Source organism: Piliocolobus tephrosceles, chromosome 8 (assembly GCF_002776525.5).
Source record: "Piliocolobus tephrosceles isolate RC106 chromosome 8, ASM277652v3, whole genome shotgun sequence".
Lineage (NCBI taxonomy): Eukaryota > Metazoa > Chordata > Mammalia > Primates > Cercopithecidae > Piliocolobus > Piliocolobus tephrosceles.
In genome coordinates, this window is record NC_045441.1 from 124,105,456 (window position 1) to 124,125,895 (window position 20,440).

Consider the following 20,440-nt stretch of genomic DNA (forward strand, 5'->3'; position numbering starts at 1 on the left):
TTTGAAATTCTAAGTTCTAAGAAATACAGTAATAAAGATAAATTTTAGAAGAGTTTTAAATAAATTACTTTCTACTTTCAGCCTGAATATTGTTTAATGAAAATGGTGTTTTTTTAAACAAATGGGTTTATTGGTATTTATTTATATATATATACACATATATATATATACATTTTTTTTTTTTTTTTTTGAGGCAGAGTTTTACTCTTTTTGCCCAGGCTGGAGTACAATGATGCCATCTCGGCTCACTGCAACCTCCACCTCCCGGATTCAAGCGATTCTCCTGCCTCAGGCTCCTGAGTAGCTGTCATTATAGGTGCCCACCACCACGCCCAGCTAATTTTTTTTTGTTTGTATTTTTAGTAGAGACAGAGTTTTGCCATATTGGCCAGGCTAGTCTGAAACTCCTGACCTCAGGTGATCCGCCCTCCTCAGCCTCCCAAAGTGATGGGATTACAGGCATGAGCCACCGTGCCCGGCCAGTATTTAACTATATTTTTTATACATTCACATGTATATTTTCAATATCCCTAATTCCTTATAAAATATGTTCCCATATGTGGTTTGAATAGGTCTCTCACAATCTTACTTAATCCTGTTTATAAAAACCTTTTATTATCAAATAAAAATAGTAGTATAATGTAATATAAAGATGATAGCCAACCCAAGTTTAATCATCATCAATTTCAAACTGATTGTTTTATATTTGAAGGACCACAGTTTTATGTGTCTATCTACTCCACCTTTTTTCCCCCACCCAACTGACCTGGGGGTTTTATTCTATTTGGAAATGTGTATTTCCCAATACCAAAGCGCCAAGAAGGAAGGTGTCGTTGATCAAGACGTGATTCTGCTTTTTTCTCCTTTGTGTAGACTTTAGTCAATGGTTTTAGCCTCTTGCACATCAGAGCACCTGCTATGAAGTAATTGGATCAGTTTGATTTTATTTTTTCTTCTTCTTTATATTGTAGAATGGAGATACACATATAATAGTTTACAGATGATATGAAGGAATAAGAAAGAGAGGCATCTGATGATTTATCAAAGGAATAATCAAGTCCTAACACTAAAGATGTGATTTACAAGACTAAATGTCCACTAAAATATAAAACAGATTGCAGATCTTTATTTTCTGTGGTTGAGTTGGTCGTAGCACTAATAGGTGTAATGAAACCAAGACTGCAGCTTTAAACTTTGTACAGTCCAATGAGATCGTTCTTTATGCCATAGCCCCTCATAATGGTGCCACTCATCCTGGCTGTGCCTTCTTGAACATAGGCACAGGCCACAGAGCAGGACTGGAAGAGAAACTTGAGCCATTTGGGGTATGGCCTTCATTACTGCTGGCAGTGTCTTGAATACACTTCTTTCTTACTTACATTCATTCTTTCCTCCTTCCAATATATTTCCCATGCAGGAGTAGCTCAGTCTTTCCATCTTTTAGCACTTTTCTGCCTCAGGACTTTTGCACATGCTGTTACCTCTGTGTGGAATGGAGTTTGCTGCTCCTGTTTACTTCGCCACTTTCAAGTCTTCTGTCAGATCTGGTTTTAAATGTCACTTCCTCAGAGTAACCTTCTTTGCACCCCCAAACTAAGTACTGCCCGCCGATTGTGTGCCATGCTTTATGGCACATCATTATTTTTCATAGCGCTTAGCACAATGTGAAATAAATACTTGTATAACTAGTTACCATCTTTCCTTTCTATTAAAATATAAGCCCACTGCAGCTATCTTCTTGTTTTATTTATTTATTTATTTATTTATTTATTTATTTATTTATTTATTTATTTTGACATAGAGTTTCACTCTTGTTGCCCAAGCTGGAGTGCAATGGTGCGATGTCGGCTCACTGCAACCTCCGCATTCCAGGTTCAAGCGATTCTCCTGCCTCAGCCTCCCAACTGTCTTGTTTTGAGCAACATTGTATCCCCAGAGCCTAGCAAAGTGCCCTTCATACAGTAGGCATTTAAGAAGTATTGTTGAGGCCAGGTGTGGTGACTCATGCCTGTAGTCACAGCACTTTGGGAGGCCGAGGCAGGAGGATCCCTTGAGCCCAGGAATTCGAAACCAGCATGGGCAACATAGGGACTATGCCCGGCTAACTTTTTCATTTTTTTTCTCTACAAAATAGAGGCCTATGGTTCCAGCTACTCGGGAAGCTGAAGTGGGAGGATCACTTGAGCCCTGGAGGTTATGACTGTAGTGAGCCTTGATTGTGCCACTGCACTCCAGCCTGGGTGACAGAGCAAGACCCTGTCTCAAAAAAAAAAAGGATCTGTTGAAGAAGCAAAGTAGAATATCAATTTTACAATAAATGGTGTCCAACAAAAAGCATATTTCATTTTTGAAAGATCCTCTGATCTAGCTGTGATGGTTTATTTTGAGGGACATATGTCATCAGGATAAAGTTTTACAACAGAAATTATCACTCTCATTTTTGGTGAAGGTGTTTACACAACGAATTTTTAAGATGATAATGTTGAGGAAGACAAACTCCCTGTAATTTTATGAGAACAAACTTCCCAGCACCAATCCTAAAAATAACTCACAAATTTCAGGGAACAAAAAGCTCAAAACCTACAAAGCCGGCAGCCTCGGATCTTCCTGTTCCTGCTGAAGGTGTACGCAATATCAAGAGTATGTGGGAGAAAGGGAATGTGTTTTCATCCCCCACTGCAGCAGGCACACCAAATAAGGTAAGCGTCTGATTTTTGTCTTTTAAGTGTAGAGGGACACATGTTTTTTCATGTTGATTGTGATTTAGGAATCACACTAGTAAATAATAAAAGCAGTGAAGAAGGTGCAATTTGTATTTTGTTTTGCAATGACCACAAAAGCAAGCTCAGAGAGCGTGTGTTCCTGAGGTTGCATGATGTACTAAGCCTTGGCCATCGTACTCCAAATAAAGTGCCTGAGCTGAAACGTCCACCCTTGAAGTTGGAGTGGGGCGAGTTACAAGGGAAAGAAAACCAGATAACATATTCTGTAAATATCAAGTGTTAAGGTTTATGGTTATGTGAAATTATACTTACTGATATTTTGAATTTGCTTTGAAAATTCCTTCCCAGGTAAAGTTTACTTCATTCTCTAATATTTTGGATGATTGTCCCTTTGTAGGAAACTGCTGGCTTGAAGGTAGGGGTTTCTAGCCGCATCAATGAATGGCTAACTAAAACCCCAGATGGAAACAAGTCACCTGCTCCCAAACCTTCTGTAAGTAACCTTCAGGTTTTCCTGAGTTTCTTTGATCTCCCAGCTTTTATCAGCGGAAGAAAACAAGCAGTTGTTCTGTTTACCTAGGAAAGGCAGTGCTCCTGTTCTTTGCTTTCCCTGATGAATAACAAACGAGAAAGTGTTCAGATTTACAGCTGTTCTAAGAAGCTGCATCGCAGTTACTCAGAGGGTAAAATGGAACCAAATAATCACCTCTACACCCTAACTGAGAGAAGGAATCAGCTAGAATATTGAGGCAATTCGAATTTAGACCCTTTACTCGTCTATTTGTTTAGCTTCTATTCTATAGATTCTAGATAGAAGTTTGAAAATGAAAGGTCAAATCATTTTGGGTAGTTCTTTGTCAAGAGCACCCCTAAACTTATTCCCAAAAGAATATGTATGTCACCTATTGGGAACCCATATGTTCCAATTACCCTAGTTTTTATAAGTTGGCACCAAAATGCAGTATTTGGGTAGTTGTTGAAATAATTGGTCTAATTGTGTTGTCAACACCTCCTCAGGAAAGTCATAAAACTGGAAACTAGAAAAACTGGTTATGAATGATGTTTTTCAGAATTTAAAATTTTCTTTATTTATTAAGTGCAGCTATCTTACTAAAAATACATTTCTTTTCACCTCTTCGTTGAATGTATATGACAATTGCCTGGCATTTGTCATTATAATAAGAAAAAGTATCAAGCTCCCCACTGTATATTGCTGAGCTTTCCCTGTTAAGTTTGCTTTTATAGCTTTCTTGGTGCTCAAGGGAGCTGAGAGTCCATTGTCATAATCCTACATTCTAGAGGAAGAAGAAAAACTTTCCAATCCTAGGACTCTGTGCATTTAATTGCATCCATTGGCTCCATGCCATTTAATTGCATTTGTTGGCTCCATATATAATATCCAAAGTCACTGACTTTTGTCACTTTCCAATTTAAAAAGGAAGAAATGGCAATGTTTGCAAATCCTTCTTGGACACAACTCTTTGAACCATTTAATTAACATACACCCCGAGATTCTTTGCATAAAGGCTCACAGGAGGTATAAACTAATGTCAACCCAATTTACAATTAGAAAATCTTCACACACTGAAAAAAGCAACTTTTCCTCCCCCTCAATAGGTACAAGAATTGGGGTTTATAAAAGGATACAGTTGAGGCAAGAGACTAGACCCAAAAGTTATGCGCTCCTTAATGCCTCAAGTTTTCCAAGTATCTCTGGTAACATAAGGAGTAGAAATTATTTTCAAAAACAAAACAAAGCCATGGCAGTGTATATAAGTTTTGTGGTTCCATACCAGTGATTATTAACCCTATTTGAATTATGAACCCCTTTAAAACCTAATGAAATTTAAGGACTCTCTCCCCCAAATATACATATAAAAAACAAGGCAGTCAATGGACCTACTGAGAAACTCTCAAGATAGTAAGTAAGGAGAGAAAGATCTATGTTTCCCTCTTTGATAAGTATGGAATATTTGGAGGAGATGCTAATTTTTGCATGTTTATGATATTTCCAATCTTTCATTTTTGTAGCAGATTATACTCAAAACATTGATCCAGAACTTGCCCCCTATTCTTTTATCGGCACTTTAACTTGTAAACTTAGAAGTTTACCGTCATCTGTATGACATCCTAATGAGGTTAAAAATATAAAATTCAGTTATTATTATGATAGGTATAACTGTATCCAGGTTTCCACAGCAAAACAAAACAAAACAAAACATACACCATGTTCTGGGGTTACTGACAGCCTCCTAAAAAAAAACAAAAGTATTGCAGAGACATTACAAAATCATTGCCTGCTTTACCTACTAATTAGTATGTGACTTGCTAGATCACCCCCTAGAGGGTGGAGAAGAAAAGGAAAGAAGAACATGGCAGTTAATATAGATTTTAGTGACATCCTTCTTCCCATTAGATTTTGTAGACTGGCATGGCTTCCCGAATGAAAACCAGACGGAAGAAAGTTCTATGAAATCAATGTTGTAAATACACCAGATTGCTACTGGGATGTCCCTTGCTATTTGTGGGTAGAATTTATAAGATTTCAGTGTAACTTTGTAACTGCAATTCAATTCTGAGTATGTCTGTTTTAGCTGGTTTGTCTATTCTTTGTGTCTAAACTACATGCTACACAGCAATTAAAAAGCTAATTTGTCTTTCTTTTTGTTTAAAAAAAAAAAACAACAATGTCTTTCTCAGCTGATCTTCTGTGATCTTCTGTTCCTCACTCTTTGGTCTCTGGTTGATTGGAAACCTGCTTCTCCTGCCTTCATTTCTCCCTCTTCTTCCGGAGTGGGTCTTTCTCTAAAATGTAGTCTGGTCAGGTAATTCCATTTATATTTCCCCTTTGATTTAAAATGCCAACTTATAACTCGGATGTTAATATTTTCTTAAAAGGACTCTTTAAACTCTTTAAGTGATCTTGAAAGATTCATCGGCAGGATTTATGGGAAGTGCAATCCATTTTCTTAGGTAGAAGAACATGCATGAGAAGGAAAAATATTTGTCTCATGTGAGTCAAATAAACAAAGCGATAATAGCTGCTTTCCAGAGCTTCCCTCAGCATGTTCCTAATTATAGTTTCCAAAATTTTAAAACAGTCTTCCAGACAGTTTGGCAGCTTCCACCTACGCTGGCAAATGTAGTGGAATTCTACAAAAATAATCTGATTTGTTGCTTAATGGCTCCAAGTTAAATAGGTGTAACTCTCTAATAGAATATCAGGAATTTATGCCACAGAGGAAATCCAGAAACTCAGTAAGGTTTAGGCAAATCTGAAATGCGTCACATGGTATCATTTAACTGTGGATTTTCGGTGTTACAATCTCAATACTATCTATCAGAAATATGTCCATTTAGATCAGTGTCCATGGGTAAATGCAATTGCTGTTAGCTTTGCCTTTCCTCCTGAGAAAAGGGTTTGCCAAAATAAGCATTACTATTTCAGTAAAACACATTTATTTTCTACACACTACCTTTTGCCAAGTACTAACGTAAGCAAATGCTGGGAGAAAAGTAAATTGAAACAGAAATTTGGTTCCTTATCCAAATGAAATTAATTATGAGGTAGTAAATAAAGACCCTAAGCTATATAACTGTTATCGATCATATTTTAGTGTTTCCATCCCAAGATTTCCACATGTTCTTACACATGTCATCAACTGTCATCTTCTCGCATGGGTTCAATTTGTGATGAATGTTTATATTTGCGGGGTTCTACTGATCCACTTCTGAATTACCCACTTGCCCCTCAGGAGACACAAAATGATTTTAGGGTGAGGGAGGTGCTGCTAGAAAAGGGACTTTGTGGCCAGGCGCAGTGGCTCACGCCTGTAATCCCAGCACTTTCAGAGGCTGAGGCGGGCAGATCATGAGGTCAGAAGATCGAGACCATCCTGGCTAACATGGTGAAACCCTGTCTCTCTACTAAAAATACAAACATTAGCTGAGCATGGTGGCTTGTGCCTATAATCCCAGCTACACGGGAGGCTGAGGCAGGAGAATTGCTTGAACCCAGGAGTCAGAGGTTGCAGTGAGCCGAGATCATGCCACTGCACTCCAGCCTCGGCGACAGAGCAAGACTCTGTCTCAAAAAAGAAAAAGAAGAAAGAAAAGTGACTTTGTTTGGGCTACCTGGCAGCGGATCCCAAGATAGTGATTCCAGAGCAAGTTGTTTACATGCAGGTGAAGAAAACACTACAGGGTGTGAGGTTGGGAGAAGGCAGCCCGCAAAGAAGGTGTTATTAAGCAAGTCCCCACATGGGCTGTTAAACCTTAATCCCACGGAGGAAATCCTGGAAGCCACCAGATAACACATACTTCAGAGTTACCCAAGCTGAGGCGAGAGTGAGCCTGAGAAATAATATTGCACCAACATTCACCAGTCAGCCATTGAGGACTGCTCCTGGAGATTTCATAATAACTCTCTGAACTTTCCAGCCTGCCTCCTGGGCAGGCAAAACGGGCATCTGTACCCAGAGAAAGTCCCTAGGCAGAGAAGTGCCATGTGGGCAGTTGGCAGTCAGGCTGGTGTGCACTAAAGTAGTAAGGGCTGGGGGAAAAGAGGTGAGTACTAATTGAGTTCATCTGTGAGTCAGGAAATGTTTATCAAACCCCAAATTAATTATTTTTAAATAACCTATGATCTATTGACTTGTAAGAGTGCAGAAATTTAAAATGAGGCTACATTATTTTAAACATGCTCCTGTTTCACTTTTACTGATCAATAAACAGTAAGTCCTTGGTAAAGGGCAAGGACCCAGAGGCTATAGTTCCAGCCCATTCTCATATCATAAGACATGTCACGGTCTATATAAAATCAAACAACAGCTAACCCCATCTCTACTAAAAATACAAAAAAATTAGCTGGGCATGGTGGCACACACCTGTAATACCAGCTACTCAAGAGGCTGAGGCAGGAGAATCACTGGAAACCCAGTAGACGGAGGTTGCAGTGAGCCAAGATCACGCCACTGCACTCCAGCCTGGGCAACAGAGTGAGATTCTGTCTCAAAAAAAAAAAAAAAAAAAAATCAAACAACAGCTGATGGTCCTTTCAATTCCATTTCAGATCACTGGGGTAAAGTGTATTAAACAACAAATTGATTCAAATAAACAATAGATGTGGCCATTTATTTAGAGCTGGCTTGAAAATATAAATGGCCACCTATCAATGTTTTTCTGCTTTCTCATTATCAGGACTTGAGACCAGGAGACGTATCCAGCAAGCGGAACCTCTGGGAAAAGCAATCTGTGGATAAGGTCACTTCCCCCACTAAGGTAATCCATTGGGAGGACTAGTATTTCGGAGGTTTGTTTTCCTGATATATGCTGTAGTATAATGTCCTGGAGTCAGATGAGAAATATCGCTGACCTACAGATCTTTGCCTGCACACTCATCAGTGTCTAAAAGACCAGTACATAACACAGTGAAAGGAAAAGTGCATTGCAAGTGTGTCAGTCATACAACATCAACAGCCCAAATCCATGGAATGGTTCTCAGTAAGACATTCTCAATACACCTCAGTGGTAGGAACGTTGGCAGCGGAAGCCTGCATGGGATACTATGGTCTACGTTTCCTTACAACGTCCCAGCTTGGTGCCACAGTCATTTAAAGATCACTTGGGGAAAACATCTGTCTCCCTGAGTGTTTCCAAAACTGCTTTCTGGAACCATTTTAGATTATATTGCCACTGCCAGCAGCCTAAGACTCAGGGTTGCTATGGCAAAAAAATTAAAATCATATTCAAGAGTAAGGCAACCATTTAATACCCTATGAAAATGAATGGCTAAGAATGACTGGGTTCCTCTTACTTTTAGTCTTCTGATCAAAGGATATGGTCATTCTTCAGAAAGGAGGCTCTGAAGAACATCTAAATGATGCTCAGACTGCAAATGGGACCCTTTGTGGTACAATGAGCTCATTCAACTCCCAACTGTAGCCTTTCCCCATTTCAAGTAATAGACCTAGTCTTCTCCTTCAATAAAAAGAAAATTAAAAAGGAAGAAACTGGAGACGGACAATAAGCAAGGTTAGAACAGGCTGCTTATGGGCTGATTTAAACAGAAGCACTTCTTAAGCAAACTCAGGACTAAAGAGCGCATCAAAGGCAACTAGAGAATCACTACAATTCACTGCAGTGAGAGAATTACCTTCCCTTTCCTACTTTCTACGTGTTCTTAGTTCTTATGCAGCTACCTAAACATATTACCCCACCTTCACTATTAGCTACACGTTGCGCTTTTATTCCATTGAAATTCACTAGCCTTTCTAAGTCATTGCTACACATATGAAAAGTGCCTGCTGGTAATTATCACGTTGCAAACTACTAGCGCTAAGTGAGCACCCCACCGTATGCCAATCTTCTACCTTCTTACCCTCCATTATTTCATTTGATCCTCCAGTCACCATGTGAGGTAAGTAGTGTATCATAACTCATTTTGCAGCTGAGAAAAATGAGGCACTGAAAGATGAAGTAACTTTCTCAAAGTCACACAGTGAATAAGTAGCATAGCCTGCATTGATACTCCAGCAGTCTGATCTAAGCCTGCATTTTAACCATTATACATGGTACTTTCTTTTTTAGGATGCTATTCATGAGAAAATGTATAGTTGTTCAGTCCCTTCTATAATTTTCTCTTGGTGGCAGGGAGAAAAGAAAAAAATAATTTTTTGTTATTTTTTAAACAAAGAATGAGCTTGTTGACCTAAGCCTTTATGACCACTCTAGCCTAGTCTATTAGTGCATTGCAGGTTTGTCAGCCATGCAGTGTAAGTAGCCCAAACCCATGGAATGGTTCCCAGGAAGACATTCTCCATACACCACCGTGGGAGGAACGTTGACAGCAGAAGGCTCTCCTCTCAGACCTCTGAGAGGTATCTGACCTCTCAGAATGGCAGTCCCAGTGTTTATGAGTCCCAGAATGAGTCCCTGAAAAGGGGATGTCAGCTGGCTACAGACCATCATCACCAGTATAACGGAGTCTCTCTGGATAACATTCCTCCTAGCCAGAGCTCTGGAAAGTAGAACAAAGATGATGTGAAATGGTCAGACTCAGAGAACATCACTCACATACAAACATGAATGGTACTCCCTGGAGTTATGTAGCACCAGTTATGTAGGCAGTACAAGGTAGGAGGGTGACAGTGTGAGTTTTCACATGCCACTAACCTCTTTCTACAGTAGTAATAATATAACCACCAGACGCAGAACGGAGTTTATGAGGTAGCAGATTAGGTAGCTCTTTTGCTCCAAAATGTCAAACTCATTTCTTGTTACTCAGTCATTCCTTAGAAATGAATACAATGAACACCCTTGAAAATTTGAATTCACAACATTTTAAGATTTCTTAATAGCTTGGCAAAAAATTTTAGCAACTAGCTGAGGGGGAGAGAATGGTACACAGGTGAGATAAGTCTCGTGGGGTAGGGGTGTAAGAATAGGAGGGAGAAAATAGAGATTGCTAGATTAAAAATGGGAGAAAACTAAAGATAAACATCCTCCTTCACCATCATACATTGACGTGGCCCTCACTGAGCTATTCAGTCGCTTGTGCCTGTTCTAGAATACACACTAGATTTTTGGCTGTTACGGTAGAGTTTAAAAATGAAAAAAGCAAAGCAACTTACTTGACTCTAAATGCTATAAGCAAGGCCAAAGGTTAAGACAGGAAAAGAGAACATAAAGGAGAAAGACAGGAAGAGGGAAGTGAAAAAAATCAGAAGGAAGGATAAAATAAAAGAAGATCCAGCCGGGCGCAGTGGCTCACAACTGTAATCCCAGTACTTTGGGAGGTTGAGGTAGGCAGATCACTAGAGGTCAGGAGTTCATGATCAGCCTGGCCAACATATGGGAAACTTCATCTTTACCAAAAATACAAAACTTAGCCGGGCATGGTGGTGCACGCCTGTAATCCCCAGCTACTCAGGAGGCTGAGATGGGAGAATTGCTTGAACCTGGGAGGCAGAGGTTGCAGTTAGCTGAGATCAAATCACTGCACTCCAGTCTGGGTGACAGAGCAAGATTCTGTCTCGAAAAATTAAAAAAGTAAAATAAAAGATCATATTTGAATGGAATGCCAGTAATAATCCTCCCTTTCATAAATATTTATACTGCCATACTTTTATTCCTTTTTCTTCTGACTATAAAAACTGTCTGCCTGAAACACTGCAGGCTGTCAATCTCAACTTTTCTTCTCTTGGCAGGTTTGAGACCGTTCAAGAAAGAACCCAAGCTCAAGACGCGGGACGAGCTCAGTTGTAGAGGGCTAATTTGCTCTGTTTTGTATTTATGTTGATTTACTAAATTGGGTTCATTTTCTTTTATTTTTCAATATCCCAATAAACCCATGTATATTATCACTATATTTAATAATCACAGTCTAGAGATGTTCATGGTAAAAGTACTGCCTTTGCACAGGAGCCTGTTTCTAAAGAAACCCATGCTGTGAAATAGAGACTTTTCTACTGATCATCGTAACTCTGTGTCTGAACAGTGATACCAACCACATCTGAAGTCAACAGAAGATCCAAGTTTAAAATTGCCTGCGGAATGTGTGCAGTATCTAGAAAAATGAACCGTAGTTTTTGTTTTTTTTAAATACAGAAGTCATGTTGTTTCTGCACTTTATAATAAAGCATGGAAGAAATTATCTTAGTAGGCAATTGTAACACTTTTTGAAAGTAACCCATTTCAGATTTGAAATAATGCAGTAATGGTTGTCTTTAAAAAAAAAAAAAAAAAAAGGAAATGTACTGTTAAGGTATTACTTTTTTTCATGCTGATGATTCATATCTAAATTACATTATTATGTTAGCTGACAGTGGTACTGATTTTTTAGGTTGGTTGTTTTGTGGATTTCTTTAGTAGTGATAGTAGCCTGAACCACATTTTAGATAACTCATGTATGTATGTATGTGCATACACATATACAAACACACTAATGGTAGAATGCTTTTTTATGTGCTAGACTATTATATTTAGTAGTATGTCATTGTAACTAGCCAATATCACAGCTTTTGAAAAATTAAAAAATCACATTATATTAATATTTCATATTTGCCAATAGAAACATGGCAGATAGGTATCAATATGTTTTCAATGCCTGATGACCTATAAGAAGAAAGTATTGAAAAGAAGAGAGATTAGAAGTGTCACAAGGAGTTGAAATTTTCTAAAAGACATAGTATTTACTAATTAAATGCATTCTTGAAGTCCAGTGTGAATTTTATTAATACTATCATCTCGACCAAGCTCAAAGCCTACTTATTAGAAACAATGAAGTTCACAATAGGTCATAAGGTCTCTTCCTTTTCTAAAATTGAAAGACAAGAAATTTAGTGCCAATATATTGTACAGATTGAAATTCCATGAGTCTCAACAAAGACTACCTTTGGCTAAATGTCTGCAAGCAGAGAAGTAAAGTGAGCAAAATCCAGTGTTGAGGAGTCATGACAGTACTTTGATCTTTATATACTCTGAAACATTTCTTTAAATTAAACTTTTCTACCTTTATTTGTCATTGGTACTTGTAGTAAGTTGACAATGTGGTGAAATTTCAAAATTATGTGTCACTTCTACTAGTTTTACTTTCTCCCCCAAGTCTTTTTTAACTCATGATTTTTACACACACAATCCAGATCTTATTATAGCCCCTAAGTCTTTATTCTTCATAGTAGATAATGAAAGAGCCCTCCAGTGTCTTGGCAAAAATGTTCTGGTATAGCTGGCTACGTACAGTGGAGTTATATAGACTCATACCTCAGTGGACTTAACCAAAATTGTGTTAGTCTCAATTCCTACCACACTGAGGGATCCTCCCAAATAACTATTTTCTTATCTACAGTATTCCTTCAGAAGAGCTAACCAGGGCAGGGCTGGCATGAGAAGTGACCCCTGCGTTACAAAGTCTATCTTCCTCAGAAGTTTGTAAAGAGCAGTTGAATCTTCTAGCTTTAGCAAACCTAGGCCAAAGGAAGGAAAGCCATGAAGAATGCAGAAGTCAAACACTCATGACAGAGTAGGCACATGTCTACAATAAGCTAAATCAGAATTTACAAATACAAATGTCCCAGGTAGCACTGACTCCCATCATTGGAGTGAAATGGATCAAAGTTTGAATTAAGGCCTATGGTGAGGTAACATTGCTTTGCTGTACTTTTGAACAAGAGCTTCTCCTGATCACTGTTATATATTTTTCTAGAAAATCTAAAGTTCAGAGAAGAATGTATCACTGCTGACTTTTATTCCAATATTTGGATGGAGTTAAGTTTTAGGGTAGAATTTTGTTCAGTTTGGATTTAATCTTTTGAAAAGTAAATTCCTTGTTTACTGGTTTGACTATAATTCTCTGTTATCTTTATGAGGTAAAACTGCAAGCTGACTAGCATGTTCTGTGAATCTGCCATTCCTAAAACTTTTATAAACACTTGATATTTTTCACTGATAATTGATCGCTCCAATAAACATATATTGTGAAAATGCATCCACAATAAATGGAATTCCTTCCTGCAAAATGTCTTTGCCTCACTTATTTTTATGTACAATATTGATAGTGAGAGGTATGTCTATTGTAATAAAGATTATGGCACAGCAAAACCTATATTTCAGGTTGAGTCTTGGTTTCACTCTTTAAAGAAGAAAAGCATTTTCATATTTTAAAATTATCTAACAAAATACAGAAAATTGGTCTTATGTTGACAACTGACCAAACGTGTATGGAAAAGGCTGAAGAGGAATTTTGCAAATCCTTCCTAAAAGAAACTATCGTCTGGGCACAGTGGCTCATGCCTGTAATCCCAGCACTTTGGGAGGCAGGAGGATTGCTTGAGCCCGGGAGTTCAAGACCTGTAGGGTCCAGCCCCACAGGGTCAGTGGGTTTTTCTCCCCGTGTGTGGAGACGAGATTGTAGAAATAAAGACCCAAGACAAAGCGATAAAAAAAAGACAGCTGGGCCCGGGGGACCACTACCACCAAGACGCGGAGACCGATAGTGGCCCCGAATGCCAGGCTGCACTGATATTTATTGGACACAAGACAAAGGGGCAGGGTAAGGAGTGTGAGCCATCTCCAATGATAGGTAAGGTCACGTGGGTCACGTGTCCACTGGACAGGGGGCCCTTCCCTGCCTGGTAGCCGAGGCAGAGAGAAAGGACAGAGAGAGAGACAGCTTACGCCATTATTTCTGCATATCGGAGACTTTTAAGTTTCACTAATTTGCTACTGTGATCTAAAAGGCAGAGCCAGGTGTATAGATTGGAACATGAAGGCGGACTAGGAGCGTGACCACTGAAGCACAGCATCACAGGGAGATGGTTAGGCCTCCGATAACTGCGAGCGGGCCTGACTGATGTCAGACCCTCCACAAGAGGTGGAGGAGTACAGTCTTCTCTATACTCCTCCAGGGAAAGGCAGACTCCCTTTCCCAGTCTGCTAAGTAGTGGGTGTTTTTCCTTGACACTGACGCTACCACTAGACCACAGTCTGCTTGGCAACGGGCATCTTCCCAGACGCTGGCGTTACCGCTAGACCAAGGAGCCCTCTGGTGGCCCTGCCCAGGCATAACAGAAGGCTCGCACTCCTATCTTCTCGTCACTTCTCACTATGTCTCCTCAACTCCTATCTCTCTATGGCCTGGTTTTTTCTAGGTTGTAATTGTAGAGCAAGGATTATTATAATATTGGAGTAAAGAGTAATTGCTACAAACTAATGATTAATGATATTCATATATAATCAAATCTATGATCTACGTCTAATATAACTTCTTATTTTATATATTTTATTATACTGGAACAGCTCGTGCCCTCGATCTATTGCCTTGGCACCTGGGTTGCTTGCTGCCCACAAAGACCAGCCCAGGCAACATAGCAAGACCCCTTTCTGTACAAAATAATTTAAAAGCCAGGCATGGTGACATACACCTGTAGTCCCAGATACTCAGGAGCCTGAGGCAGGAGGATCACTTGAGCCCAGGAGGTCGAGGCCACAGTGAGCCCTGATAGCACCACTGTACTCCAGCCTAGGTGACAAAGTAAGACCCTGTCTCAAAAAAAAGTAACTATCGATTGTCCCTCCATCCTCCTTCTCATTGCCAATGTTGTCACATACCAGCCCTCTGGCTCCTAAGATGGGCAGTACTGTTTTCTCAAAGGTAGTGTCCCTTATATAGAAACACCCATTTAATATATACCATTCATTTGTAGAATACTTGCTACTTGCAAGGCACTGGTGATTACATGGGAATCCAAAGTTATTTTTTCATGGTAATTTTGCATATTTATGTAGCACTAATTGGTCTGAAATCTGAAGTTCTCATAAAGGTTTTAAACTGTGAGTTCGAAGCTCCTGAACAGTTCCCTCAACCCTGCCTACAAGATTGACACAATTAACTAAGTTACTATAAAAAAATAGTATTTTTATTTCTGTGTCCTAACAAGAAGTGTGATAAGTATAGACAATAATATAGCCATCAAAATCTATTTGCAAAATTAAGCAATGGAAAGAATACAATCTGTAATACCAATACCAAACTGGTAAGATTAGAGGTGAATGGAAATTAATTTTACAATATGTATATTCAGGATAAGAGCTTGAAAACATACTAGTGTCTTCTGTGATGTCAAAACAGGTCTGTATTAAAGGTTTTCTCCTACCTTTGCTTTATGTATGCTCCAAGTGGAAGAACGGATAAGAAAAAAAGATCTCAATCCTAAATTGGTGTTCTTCCATTGCCATTAGCAGATAACTAACAAGGTCTTGATTTTAGTACAGTGACTATTTATGTCAAGTCTATTAATCATGTCCTAATATTCTATATCCTACTGATTTTTTCCTTATTTGTTACTGAGAAAGGAAAGCGAAAAATCTCCCATTATGATTATGGATTTGTCTATCTCTCCTTGTAATTCTGTTAATTTTGCTTTCCATATTTTAAGGTTATTTTTAGGTGAGATATTCCATTCACTAGGAAGACATAATGATTCTAAATCTTTAGCTAAAGATCACTATGAAGTGACCATCTATTTGTGCAAAGACTTTTGCCTTAAAGTTATTTTTTTCTATTCTTAAAACTACTACGGTGGCTTTCTTTTGACTAGGGCTTGCATCATATTATTTTTTCCATCCCTTAAATTTAATATATATCCTTTGGTCTTAGATACGTGTCTTTAACAATAATCACATGGTCTGGGTTTTAATCCAATCTGATGATCTTTGAGTTTTAACAGGAATATTTAGTCCTTTCATATTTAATGTAATTACTGATATCTTTGTATTTAATAGTATCCTAGCTATGTGCCACCTGTACTATATTACTTTTTCTTTCGTGTTCATGCCGGGGCTGCTTCTGCCTCAGAGCATATGCTGATCTACAAGTGGCAGCTGAGAGGCTAAGCTAGATCTTTGGAAATACAATTGGGCTAGAGGAAAAAAAGTCAGAATCTGCTAACTGCCAAGAATGAGGGCTAGGTAAACTACTTCTAGTTTTGGTTGGGTCTTCAGAGAGCTGCCTCCTAAAACTAAGGTGAATTTAAAGTTATCTGGTCTTCACACAGATTGCCACCTAGCTCCACTCTGTGGAGCAATTCTAGTATTCTCGCAATGAAATAAATGATCAGTGGTAAAGATGAGAAAAGTTACAAAATACTGAGTAATAATTCAAGAATTTAAAAGATAAAGTATCACAAGGCTCTAGCACATAACTGTCAAAGAATTATGCAGTATATACTTGTCAACATTTAGAGGGAAGAGAGAATACATCAGCCTGGGGTAATCAAAGAAGAAAAATATTTGCCTGAACGTTTTTTATACCCCCAGAAGTGTACGCAGTACCACTACACATAACAGTGCTTGGTAAGCAATAAGATGATTTCATGAGCACCTCAGTTTATAAACCTTGCTAGATGTGCTGCTGTCAATTTCTGTAAAGTTTCTAGAGTGATAAGAGGTTAGTTTTGTGACATTTTGTATTACTAAATTTATAGTTCATGTATCAACTCAGTCCTGTATCTCAGCTCCATAAAGAACACTGGCTTCTTACATCACTCTAATGCCAGCTGTTGTAGTTGTTTTGAGATGGAGCCTTGCTCTGTTGCCCAGGCTGGAGTGCAGTAGCACCATCTCAGCTCCCTGCACTGCAACCGCCGCCTCCCAGGTTCAAGCGATTCTCCTGCCTCAGCCTCCCGAGTAGCTTGGACTACAGGTGCGTGCCACCACACCCAGCTAAATTTCGTATTTTTAGTAGAGATGGGGTTTCACTATGTTGGCCAGGCTGGTCTCGAACTCCTGACCTCAAGTGATCTGCCCACCTTGGCTTCCCAAAGTGCTGGGATTACAGGCATGAGCCATCACACCTGGCCTCCAATGCAGATTTAATAGCAGAGTTTTGCCATGACATGCTCTTAGTAGTGATGGCTTTTACTATCTTGAAATAGGATTTCCAAAAAATGTTTCATTAAAATAGAATTTAGAAGGCCCAATGGGTCATTTCTACCTGGATAAGGAACCTTAATTTAATCTTCTCTTACTGAATATACTAAAAATTATGCAAATGTACCACAATCCTACAGAACACAAGATTAGTTTCTTAACCAGTTTTCAACCTTACCTAGCACTCTTTCATTCTAACATGCTTTTATTAGAATAATGAAATGCTATCTTATATATGTCTAGTTCCTGCTGTATTAGTCAGGGTTCTCTAGAGGGACAGACTAATGGAATAGTTTATATAAAATCTATAAAGGGGAGTTTATTAAGTATTAACTCACATGATCACCAGGTCCCAAAATAGGCCATCCGCAGGCTGAGCAGCAAGGAGAGCTAGTCTGACTTCCAAAACTGATGAACTTGGAGTCCGATGCTTGAGGGCAGGAAGCATCCAGCATGGAAGAAAGATGTAGGCTGGGAGTCTAGGCCAGTCCCTCTTTTCACATTTTTCTGCCTGCTTATATTTTCGCCATGCTGGCAGCTGATTAGATTGTCCTCACCCAGATATTAAGGGTGGGTCTGCCTTTCCCAGACCACAGACTCAAATGCTAATTTCTTTTAGCAACACCCTCACAGATACACCCAGGATCAATAGTCTGTATCCATCAATCCAATCAAGTTGACATTCAGTATTAACCTTCACACCTGCCAACATTAGTAACACGGGTGCTTTGAGGTTTTTCCAAATTATATAAATTAGCTGTCAAGTTCACTAGGGTTTCTCAACTAGGGTCTCACAGACCACACTTTAAAACCCACTTCCCCGTGTCTTGAGGAGAATGGTGACTCTAACCTGCTCCCTGATGTAACGTGTAAGTGCTTAGAACTTATATGTTACTCACCCAATCCTCACAACCCTACAAGACAGGCACTACTGTACTGTCCCCCCTTGACAGGTAAATAAATTGAATCAAAGAGAATTTAAAAACTTGCCCACAGTCATACGGCTAAACGGCAGAATATTTGACCAGAGGCAGTTGGCTCCTGAGTCATTCAGGACATAGGCATGAGCAAGGACTTCATGACTAAAACACCAAAAGCAATGGCAACAAAAGCCAAACTAGACAAATGGGATCTAAAGAGCCTCTGCAGAGCAAAAAAAAAAAAAAAAAAAAAAAAAAAACCCACCATCAGAGTGAACAGCAACCTATGGAACAGGAGAAAATTTTTGCCATCTACCCATCTGATAAACGGCTAATATCCAGAATCTACAAAGAACTTAAACAAATTTATATGAAAAAAATCAACCCCATCAAAAAGTGGGTGAAGGATATGAACAGACACTTCTCAAAAGAAGACATTTATGCAGCCAACAGACACATGAAAAAATGCTCATTATCACTGGTCATCAGAGAAATGCAAATCAAAACGACAATAAGATATCATCTCACACCAGTTAGAATGGCGATCATTAAAAAGTCAGGAAACAACAGGTGCTGGGGAGGATGTGGAGAAATAGGAACATTTTTACACTGTTGGTGGCACTGTAAACTAGTTCGACCACTGTGGAAGAAAGTGTGGTGATTCCTCAAGGATCTAGAACTAGAAATACCATTTGACCCAGCCGTCCTCTTACTGGGTATATACCTAAGGGTTATAAATCATGCTCCTATAAAAACACATGCACACATATGTTTATTGCAGCAATATTCACAATAGCAAAGACTTGGAATCAACTCAAATGTCTGTCAATGATAGACTGGATTAAGAAAATGTGGCACCAAGAGAAAGCAGGAAAGATCTAAAATTGACACTCTAACACCACAATTAAAAGAACTAGAGTGGCAAGAGCAAACACATTCAAAAGCTAGCAGAAGGCAAGAAATAACTAAGATCAGAGCAGAACTGAAGGAGATAGAGACACAAAAAACCCTCCAAAAAAATCAATGAACCCAGGAGTTGGTTTTTTGAAAAGATCAACAAAACTGACAGACCGCTAGCAAGACTAATAAAGAAGAAAAGAGAGAGGAATCAAATAGACACAATAAAAAATGATAAAGGGGATATCACCACTGACCCCACAGAAATACAAACTACCATCAGAGAATACTATAAACACCTCTACGCAAATCAACTAGAAAATCTAGAAGAAATGGATAATTTCCTGGACACTTACACTCCTCCAAGACTAAACCAGGAAGAAGTTGAATCCCTGAATAGACCAATAGCAGGCTCTGAAATTGAGGCAATAATTAATAGCCTACCAACCAAAAAAAGTCCAGGACCAGATGGATTCACAGCTGAATTCTACCAGAGGTACAAGGAGGAGCTGGTACCATTCCTTCTGAAAATATTCCAATCAATAGAAAAAGAGGGAATCCTCCCTAACTCATTTTATGAGGCCAACATCATCCTGATACCAAAGCCTGGCAGAGACACAACAAAAAAAGAGAATTTTAGACCAATATCCCTGATGAACATCGATGCAAAAAAATCCTCAATAAAATACTGGCAAACCAGATTCAGCAGCACATCAAAAAGCTTATCCACCATGATCAAGTGGGCTTCATCCCTGGGATGCAAGGCTGGTTCAACATTTGCAAATCAATAAACGTAATCCAGCATATAAATAGAACCAAAGACAAGAACCACATGATTATCTCAATAGAGGCAGAAAAGGCTTTTGACAAAATTCAACAGCCCTTCATGCTAAACACGCTCAATAAATTCGGTATTGATGGAACGTACCTCAAAATAATAAGAGCTATTTATGACAAACCCACAGCTAATATCATACTGAATGGGCAAAAACTGGAAAAATTCCCTTTGAAAACTGGCACAAGACAGGGATGCCCTCTCTCACCACTCCTATTCAACATAGTGTTGGAAGTTCTGGCTAGGGCAATCAGGCAAGAGAAAGAAATCAAGGGTATTCAGTTAGGAAAAGAAGAAGTCAAATTGTCCCTGTTTGCAGATGACATGATTGTATATTTAGAAAACCCCATCGTCTCAGCCCAAAATCTTCTTAAGCTGATAAGCAACTTCAGCAAAGTCTCAGGATACAAAATTAATGTGCAAAAATCACAAGCATTCTTATACACCAGTAACAGACAAACAGAGAGCCAAATCAGGAATGAACTTCCATTCACAATTGCTTCAAAGAGAATAAAATACCTAGGAATCCAACTTACAAGGGATGTAAAGGACCTCTTCAAGGAGAACTACAAACCACTGCTCAGTGAAATCAAAGAGGACACAAACAAATGGAAGAACATACCATGCTCATGGATAGG

General features: G+C 38.9%; 1 protein-coding gene and 1 long non-coding RNA gene across 2 annotated transcripts in view; one reads left to right on the forward strand and one right to left on the reverse strand.

The window, feature by feature from the left end:
• CALD1 (caldesmon 1) overlaps nucleotides 1-8,458 on the forward strand; it is a 192,778-nt gene extending 184,320 nt beyond the window's left edge. The window contains 3 exon segments of the mRNA XM_023190088.2: nucleotides 2,562-2,699; nucleotides 3,121-3,216; nucleotides 7,923-8,458. Of these exon segments, the coding sequence (XP_023045856.2) occupies nucleotides 2,562-2,699; nucleotides 3,121-3,216; nucleotides 7,923-8,024 (336 nt within the window). The 3' untranslated portion in view covers nucleotides 8,025-8,458.
• The window catches only part of LOC111524781, a 17,976-nt gene continuing 5,790 nt past the window's right edge, over nucleotides 8,255-20,440 (reverse strand). The window contains exon 3 of the long non-coding RNA XR_002725868.3: nucleotides 8,255-9,741. This is a non-coding gene — a long non-coding RNA (uncharacterized LOC111524781). The remainder of the gene's footprint in view (nucleotides 9,742-20,440) is intronic.